At 46.3% G+C, this 9172-nt stretch overlaps 4 protein-coding genes across 4 annotated transcripts; 1 reads left to right on the top strand and 3 right to left on the bottom strand.

Annotated features, from left to right (window-relative positions):
* Positions 1 to 1492: 1492 nt before the first annotated feature.
* Positions 1493 to 1998, bottom strand: L228DRAFT_56292 (hypothetical protein). Its single transcript, XM_018336702.1, has one exon. It carries the CDS (start codon positions 1849 to 1851, stop codon positions 1573 to 1575), a length of 279 nt encoding a protein of 92 aa, XP_018184351.1. The 5' UTR covers positions 1852 to 1998; the 3' UTR covers positions 1493 to 1572.
* Positions 1999 to 2097: 99 nt separating this feature from the next.
* L228DRAFT_215837 (histone-domain-containing protein) lies at positions 2098 to 2461 on the bottom strand (the record flags this gene model as incomplete). Its single annotated transcript, XM_018330098.1, has 2 exons — positions 2098 to 2219; positions 2269 to 2461. Coding segments are annotated over 2 exons (315 nt in total), but the record flags the coding sequence as incomplete, so codon positions are not given.
* A 963-nt stretch (positions 2462 to 3424) lies between these two features.
* On the top strand, positions 3425 to 3658 carry L228DRAFT_197434 (hypothetical protein; the record flags this gene model as incomplete). The annotated part of the gene is made up of 1 exon (XM_018329610.1): positions 3425 to 3658. A coding segment is annotated over one exon (234 nt), but the record flags the coding sequence as incomplete, so codon positions are not given.
* Positions 3659 to 5059: 1401 nt separating this feature from the next.
* On the bottom strand, positions 5060 to 6652 carry L228DRAFT_215835 (hypothetical protein; the record flags this gene model as incomplete). The annotated part of the gene is made up of 1 exon (XM_018330097.1): positions 5060 to 6652. One exon carries the CDS (start codon positions 6650 to 6652, stop codon positions 5060 to 5062), a length of 1593 nt encoding a protein of 530 aa, XP_018184348.1.
* Positions 6653 to 9172: the final 2520 nt, after the last annotated feature.

Below are 9172 nucleotides of genomic sequence, written 5' to 3'. Positions count from 1 at the left end.
TAGGCTGCGGAAAGGGTAGGGTTGGGTAGGGTTTTGGCAATCATGGCCCACTTATAGGGCTACCCTACAGCAGGGTAGGGTCGAAGCTTTGAAGCCTACTAGATGGGTAGGGTAGGGCTGGGTTTTTGCCAACAACCCTAAAGCATATCCAGCTTTGGAAATAATATGATACGGTTGGTATATATTGGCATAGTATATATAAATCACATATAATCAACAGTTGAAGCTTTCATGATGTATAAGAAAATGTTCTTGAATTCAGCAGTAGAGATATAATTTATTTAGTTTTCTCGTAAGGATACTGTATGAAATTAATGCCTCTTTGCGGGCTTGGTTGTGGAGATTCCCTCTGCTCAAGGAGTTTTCTCATCTTCCCTCTATTCATGCTATCTATATACTCCCTCTCCTCATCCAATTGCTCTGTCTGTGTATAAGGCCTTTGAGTCCCTTTCGAAAGCGGAGCAAGGATTGCATTGACTTAAAATCAACTCCAGGATGGCAAGATATTCCACTTTAACATTGTGCCGCCTGCCAAAGTTCCTTGATGTACAGCCGGCTGAACCTCTGGTCGCATGAGCAAGGGGATGAGACCATGTTCTGTGATTATTCTCCAAGTCGTATGTGGCCCAGGTGGATGCTACATCTGTGAGAGGCTGGACCTTTCTTAAGCTCTCCTCTGAGCTCAAGATACCCAAGGGATTACATAGATCTTGCTTTTTCTCCTTCTTTCTGAAGGTAGACCCCGGTCTCCAGTTTTGGAGGCATTAGTCTTCTTGCTTGAAGGAATTAGTATAAGTTCTTTAAATTGATGAGTATAACACTTACCTCCATGGAAGTCTCCCATCGTCCATTGCAAAGTCTTCTTAAAAATTGGACCAAAAATAGGACAGCCCCTCGTTCAATGATGCTGGGTGATGTTAATGAAGCTGTAGCTTGCCTCTAGTGTTTTCAACAGCGAGAGTTGGGACTATACCAGAGAAGTTTCTGCTGAAGTTGTAATGTTCACAGCTTCTTGTAGAAGCAACGGATGGTGCTGTCTGTATCAGGAATAAATGTAGCGTTTGACTTAGACTTTGCATAAATTGTTCTAGCATCCATTCAACAACTTCTAAGCTAATACAGACGTCAGTAACAACAAGAAACAACAATCTTGCATAGAGAAAAGATAGCACTTACCGACCGAGAACGAGCCATTACCAGCCAGGAGACAATTTGGACTCTAAGAGGCTGTCTCCAAGAAAATGTTATTATTCTTTTGTTTATATCTCTCGAGCACCTCCAAAGACCGAGATCATTTGCGTTGTAGCCTCTTATTGTTAGTTTGTATTATCCATTTGCTATAGCAATAAGCAGCTCTAGATCTAGATCGTATATGGTTCCAAGATTTAATGCACATTCTTAAAATGAACCGATATAATGGAATTTGAAGTGATATTGTGTTTATTATCGAATTTCTGATTCTGTTTTTTTGAACGAAAGCAAATGGAAAATCACTCTGCAAGAAGGTCTGCAAACATCAGCAGCGAAGAATCAGAAATCATCAACACTGCATAGATTAGAGCCTCAGTAGAGTCATAGAATATAGCACAAGGGAAAAGGGAGAAGACCTTCCTGGCGTGGCCCAGAGGCCCTTTTATATGAGAGGACGCCACAGCTGGACAATGAAGGTGACCATTCATCATGGCGTGGGGAAAACAGTGCTTGAAGCGGTAGATAGGAATTCATCATCCCGGCACAGTATTCATCCACCATACACTGGAAAATCCATGAAAGAGCTGCCATGAAGCAGAAATTGAATGTGATAAGTGTTGGTTTGGCAGTAGAAGGCAATGATGAAGGCAACAAAGGCATGTGATCAGCAATACAGATAGGGTGTAGCGCTAGCAAGCAGATGAGACATACACATCTAGCACGGTTCAATGAAATATTAATATGGTTAAATTGCTCGGGTCGATGGCCATCAAAAATTCCATATTAATCACATCTTGACGGACATGTTAATAGAGCGAGTAGCTCGGTGTTCAATTGCTAGTACTAGATAGACAGTTAATAGAATCCAACTTGGATAGGAAGTGTGGAACATGTATTTATTTAACTCTATCTTCTCATACCTATTTCCACGTTCTTTCCCAGCACCCCGTTCCGTATCTGCCTTACCAGAGAAAAGTCCTTGGTCATGATGGTAACCCGCTTTGCATGTATGGCACAAAGATTAACCACTATATAAGTCAGTATGAGATTTCCAAGAACTTCATGCCAATAACATACTCGAGAATTCATTGACCAGGTATGCTTCTGCTGCTTCTTGAAGAGCACCCATTGCTACAGCCTGTATCCGTAATGGCCCTTCTTCTTGATAGTAGGAGGTGTCCTGAAGTATCTCTTTCACTAACCGGGCAAAAGGAACGCGTTTTATAAGCAGGTCTGTTGAGCTTTGATATTTTCGTATCTCCTGAAGCGCAGTCACTATTATGGTTAGTCATAATATCCAGGAAGTTGCGAGAGAATTTTACTCACCACCTGACCTACGACAACGTCTATTGGCGTTTTGCCTAGGTCTGCTCCGACGATTTACCAAATATCTAAGATTTTTCTTTGCCACTTGACCTCCGGTGGCCATATGTGCTGGCAGTCCCCGTCGCAAGCTTTGCCTTTGACTCCGCCTCTGGCCACCCAGGTCCCTGTAAGATCTTTGCATGTTCCTGGTTTGAGTCATTATTATATGAAGCGAACGGAGATAGTGGAGTAGGAATGTGGAGGCCTAGTATAGCTAAACATGTTAGTGGTGGTTGGCCCTCATTTCATTCAAGGTAAGACTCAAAACTTACAGCGATATTCCTGGATTTCAAACTCAGAAAGAAATGAAACAGAAAGGCTTATAAAGCGACCTAAATGATGTCATGAAATTGGCCAAGGATCATGTCTGTTGATTGAGTAGCTGGTCCGACTTATACATACCTTGAAATCTTGACCGAGGTGGAGAGAGTGAGTGTAGAGCACAGCATCTAGAAAGACACAACTGCAAGGATGATATTATTGACGTGAAGTAAGCCTTGTAGCTAGATGAAGTTAGGGTACGAGGTTGCCTGTAGGGTTAGGACTGGCGACATATTTCTTTACATCTCTTGGACCCGTCGTGTACTTACACACCATACGCTCTAAAGTCTCCCTTTTTTCTTTGCCATTGTGCTTCTCTTGAGGCTTACCATCCAATCAGTTTACACTCATCTAATCCTCAGCCAACGTACTTCTATTCATCATCTTCTAGGTATATCCCATCCTCCTCTTCAGGCAATAACCATGCTGGAAAGTCCGGAGCTCAAGGATTTGGATATTGCTAACCTTGTTGGATCTAGTTCTAGCAAAGATGACAGAAGAATGCAGCCAGCGTCGCGCTCGTGGCCGACCGAAAGGCTCTGCCAACAAACGCAAAGCAGAAGAAGATCTGAGTCAGAGTGTCTATGCAAAAAGACACAGAGATAGGGTCAGAACCATGACCACTATGGAGAGGGAGATAGAAAAGGCAAAAAACAACGATCGCCATGCAAGAAATCGGGCGATACGAAAACTTAAGACGACCAAAGAATACATAGAAGCGAATGAAGAAAAGCGAGCAGAACTGGAAAAAGTCACCACGTCCAACGTAATGCATCGTCGGTAAGCGTTATTGCGGCGTCTTTGTGGTGATCATTGGAGCGATGGCGACTAATGAGAAGCAGAACGATAGACAGAGTAAGCGCCACGTACATTATGCAATCTCTAGGATACGGAGAGGAGGGCGGGCTCTACGCGCAATGGGCAGATGGCAACACCGCCTGGGAGGATATCCTGGATGAGGATGATCCGGATCTAGAACTCCGTCAGAGGGCAGACGACCTAGAGAACGAAGGAGACATACCAGAAATGTCCGCTTGGGATGCACAGGCACAAGCCTATCAGATTCGAAAAGCTGCGGCAATGCAGCTGGTTAGCATTGAATTCAGGGCCTGGCAAGCATATTGGAGGCGAGCCATCCGGTCATTTTGCAGCAAGGAGGCCGCTATGAGGAAGCAAGGGCCGATGGCTAATTGGCCTAGGTGGTTCTTTGTTGGCAAATCAGCCGAGATTGTTGAGCATCTCCAACCTCATCAGTATTATACACCCGCAGAGATTGAGGTTTGGAGAAATCTAGCATGCTGGATAGACGGCAAAGAGAACGAATGGGTGACTCTTCCAGGACCCGCAGAATGGTGGTCCGAAGACTACAATCTTGACAAATATGGGTGGACCGTGGCCATGGAGGATGAAGGGCAGGAAAATGTCTTTTCCATGGCATTGACACGTCTCCGGGATGGTGAGATCCCTGATGATTGGAATCGGGTGTGGCCAGGAAGACTAGCCCTTCTACCACAATCCAACCTTGCAAAAACCCTTTTGAAGTGGTATAGCTAGATGAGACAATCTAGGTCTAAATAACGATTAGTAACCATTCATCTGCAGGTGTTACTTGGATTTTGTATAGCGTTCTCCAAGGCGTTTGTAGGGCCATCTGGAAATGGTGATGGTGAGAAAAGTAGCCCATAGTTATATAATAGATTATTAACGGCATTGCAAAGCACATTTGACTATTTGTTAAGGATACCAATAAATATACCATTGATATTGATGTATCAGGCGTGATGACCAGATGGTATTATTATTTTTTAATTTGACTACGTTTAAATATTTAGCTTAACCTAATTAAATACTATTTTCTTCGTCAGGTTAATTATTTTATTTCTCTATATATGAAATGGTATTAAGTTTACAACCGATGGATTCTACATTTATGTGTCTCATGCATGCTACCCAAGAGAATGAAGAGCCTAATTTGAGGTTAAGAAGAGTACGCGGGAATGAGATGACTCTATTCATTATCCACTAACTAAAATCATCATAACGGGGATCTGGAATCGTAGATTGTCATGACAACCTATTTGGTAATAAGAGAAGGCGTAAGTATGCTTGAATGCGACGAGAAACCAGCTTTCCACGTGATCGGTGGCTATGAGATAATCGAGAATGATGCTCTACCCATACTTCAGCCGCTCACGGGCTCGACATCATGATCCCGACAATAAAAGTAAGACTGAGTCCCAAATCTGGCCTTTTCTGCTGCAACAACTAACGACCAAGCTTGGGAAAACGACAGGAGCGCATTCTTCCGCCAATTCTCCACGTAGGCCAGCGCGGCCTTATCATCTCGTCCCAGTACCAGATCACGTTCAGCCATCACCGCGGGGGACGTCCATTGCCTGCGGCCAACCAAAGCGTCTGATAGAGCGCCTAGGTTCATCAATTCTGTAGCCGCGGGAAAGCGGTATGGCGCTTTTGCATATAGGACCGGCTTACCTGACGGCGTACGCGGGGCACATTCAAGGTTACGATGTGCAGCTGCGAGATCTTCCCACGTTCCTGATTCTTGCACATCAAGAGTAAGATGATCGTCACCTATCGCGACGAACCAAGGAAGCATGGTCCTTCGACGGCGGGTGGCAGGGCCGGTGCTTCCATGTGGAAGCAGGGGCGAGGTAATGCGAACGTCACCAGCTTTGCAGGGTTGAGCGGTCCAGCGACAACCAAACCGATCCTGATCCTCCGCCGTATACATTGCATCTGTGATTCGAATTACTGGAGCTCGAACCGAAAGACCGCGTTCCTCAACGAGGGCCCACCAGGTATGCAGGTGATGATGCATACCCATCAACAGCTCTGTCGTGTTTAGCTCATCTTCATCATCCAGGGACATGCTGCCCTGGATCAAGTTTCCCCCCACGCCCGTCTCAATCCATCGAGGTATGTTAATATCAATGTGGCGAAAATAAGTGGAATCGTTCTGACGAGCGTACTTGGTGTAATAAGGATAACTGATCAGACGCCAAGCTTGGTCTGGACGAAGAGCGCAGTAGAGGGCATAATAAACGGGATCTTGTCGCATCAGCTGCTGTGCTAACGAATGGAACATGTTGCGCAACCACCCATAATTAGGCTTCCCATTTGAAGCTTGAAGATGATGATCGTACATGTCGAATTCATCTTGGACGATTTTCGCGATGAGACCAGATTGGCTTTCCCACCACCAGCGAAATATCCCTGGGACGGTAATCGACCCATTAGAATGCCAGGCCTCTTGAATGCCATCCGCATCTCTGCCAAGGAAGCGGCCAAACACGGCCCTTGCGTCAAAGCTGAACGTTTTTACAGGGATTGACGAGAACCGATATGCGCTGAGAAGATCTTCTTCCCTTACGGGACGTGAATCACGTCGGAACCAGGAGAAAGTATTGTTGCCAGTCGTCAAAACCCGAATGTCTTTTCGATTCTCATATACTCTCGCCAGGCGGTCGCGCAAAAGGCTTCCTGAGAAGTTCGTTTTCAGCCCGAGACCACCGGCCAGCCGCCGAAGATGAATATGACAAATGTCCTCTATTTTTAGACCGCGACCAAATACGTGAGCTAGAAGCTTTAAAGCTGAACTTTGACCTCTCAACTTAACGGCATGAATCCGACAACGAACATCGATCGGAACATTCTGCCTACACGAGCATTGACAGCGTCCACGAGAGGTTCTGAGTGACGTTTTATCACTATCCGTGTAATCAGAGTCGGAGTCTGTGTCACGGTCAGAGCTCATAGACGTGTCAGAGTCGGAGCTGAGAAACGAATCAGAGCTGTCGGGCAGAGAGCTGAGAGAGCTGTCTGACCAAGGCTCGTCTATAGCATTGTCATGCGAGGATTGCAAGAAGAGTGTCTCCCGGTTTGTATTTTCGGTGTCAACGGTCGCTTCGCCATCTAACATCGGAATACCCACATTCCAGAGCCCGTCCTTGCAGTTGTGGTTGACCCACGATGCTTCCTCTCGTGATTGGGTTGATAATGGAGACAAGGGTTCCAGTAAAGGTGTCGGCGATGGGACCATGTTGGCCAGTGGACCTTGGAATGCTCTTCGCGGATCCAAAGTATGGGAAGCGCCTTGAGGGACCGGCTCCGTCACAGGACAAACGATGGCACTAATCCCGGCAATGCGCCTCAGCTCAATCACTTCATTCGCATCAAACGGATGTGTTCCGATGCGACCATCTGATACTCGCGAGAAGTCGATTGCCTGGAGAGTGGGACGAGAGGATACTCCACGAGCTGGATTTCGAAGTCTTTCCAACAGAGCGCGGTTGATCCCGTGGAACGCATCAACTACGTTCATTCGTAAAGCCAGCTTGCGGATGGCACACAAGGTATTGTATGTCTCGACGTCTGCCATCAGGATTTTCGCGTTTCCATCACCCCAGCGCTCGCATATAGTGCGCCGAGCTTCTTCATTGCGCTCTCGCTTTTGACGGGCGACTTTGGCCACCTCCTGCACTTCATCCCAAGCGGCGCTATCATGTCCATCTTGCACCTTCTGCCGCCATATATGATCCTTACGGAGCACATTCCATAATGCTTCGACTTCTTCTGCGGCAGAAGTTTGCTGCCGCAGAAGACAAGAGGCGGCCCAGAGCTGTACCTGATATCGCGAGTCTTCACTGACCGTCTCTAGGAATGATATGGCATGGCCGGCGCTCCGAAAATCTGGTAAGCCTTCCCAATCTAGGCCCCCTCCCTCCAACGTCATCGATCCATCAAGAGCGCCAATCATTCCTGGATGCAAGGTATTATGCAGAAAGTTAGACGATTGATACTTTCCCAAAGGAAATGGTTATTTCACCGGCCCGGCCGGTCAAATCTAAATGGGCAGGATCTAGGTCCTTCTAAATACTACCACGATCGACGGAACAAAGAAATGAGGGATGAAAAAAGTGACCAATAGAAAACAGGAAGGATAGGATATGCGGGACAAAGAATCAACTTCAGAATCACGAGACAAAGAAATCTTTCAAAATCCAGCGATGACAGAACAAAGAAACTCGATTTTTCCGGCCCGGCCGGCAAAAGCTAAAACGGTGATAAAACACTTATTTCTTTGTCTTTTCAGGGAATCTACGCTCGGGGAAAACCTAAATTAAGCCAAATGGATCGAAGCGACAGGAAATGAATTAGATGGATGGAGACGGACCTGAAACCCCCCCATGCCTGACTTCCATCTTCCCGATACATATAGGATGGCTGGCTAATGTGCGTGTAGATGATCATAACCCACATGCTCAATAATCTCAAGGATTAACACTCATTGGACTGCGAGAGTGACGAACCATTTTACCAAGATCATACCATCGCCACGGTTCTCTTTGACAGGCAGGGTACCCCTAGACAGGGATGGGACTGACGAAAAGCTCCAACGCTTCAGACGACTCAAACTCATGAGCGAGCAGGAAAGCCTACCCCATGGCACGTAGCATTCCTTGTGTCAACCAAGATCCACAGCCAAAGCAATCCCTTCGGACTGGCAAACATGTCTCAAAGAGCAGGTTTGGTTGAGAGGAATGCAGGATGGGTGGTCTCTTCAAAAGAAAGAGGAAGTATAGTGCAGAGCTTGATGGAGACTTCAGTCAGGAGTATCGTCCAGGGTAGTTACTCGTGCAAGGGCGGGATGTGGTGGGCAGGATACTCCTCGCACCAGATGGTTTTGAGTCGTAAGTTCCATAATACTATTTAATCTAACAAGCTGTGCTGAATTATCACTGCAAATATCACCGCAATTTCTCGTACATTCTTTCACTATTGGCACCATTTTTAACAATGTCTTTCTCAAGTGAAATGTCTCAAACGAGCCCCATCAGCGATGAAGAGCCTGGTAGCCGGATTGGCACTGATGCATCATCGTCCTCCACACAATCTAGTAGCGTTGAATCTACACCTTCCAGACCCAACATCGCTGGTTTACACTATGTGAAAAATGGGTCCTATATCCAGTGGTCGGCAGAGGGTGCAACGACCTTCCTGGAGTGGTGGAAGACCACAAAATGGGCGTGCAATAACGGAGCCACGAGAATCCCCTGTAACATCGCGTGGGATTCTTCAAACCGAAAGGCGGAAGCCTGGAAGCATTTTGAACAGGCAGCAGATTTCAGGACCGGCGCGCCGTGCGTTATTTGCAAATCATGTGGAGGCATATTGAAACATCCTAAATGTGGAAACAACGGCATTTCTACGATGCAGAGACATATTGAAGCTAATAAGACTTGTGCGAAACGTGCGACATCAAAAGCTGGAAGGC

This window comes from Xylona heveae, assembly GCF_001619985.1.
Source record: "Xylona heveae TC161 unplaced genomic scaffold L228scaffold_18, whole genome shotgun sequence".
In the NCBI taxonomy this organism is placed as follows: domain Eukaryota; kingdom Fungi; phylum Ascomycota; class Xylonomycetes; order Xylonales; family Xylonaceae; genus Xylona; species Xylona heveae.
This window is presented reverse-complemented; position numbering and strand designations above follow the sequence as displayed.

Excerpts from the sequence above, each read along its gene's own strand:
- L228DRAFT_56292 (XM_018336702.1), bottom strand. The coding sequence starts at position 1,851 with ATGCCTTTGTTGCCTTCATCATTGCCTTCTACTGCCAAACCAACACTT.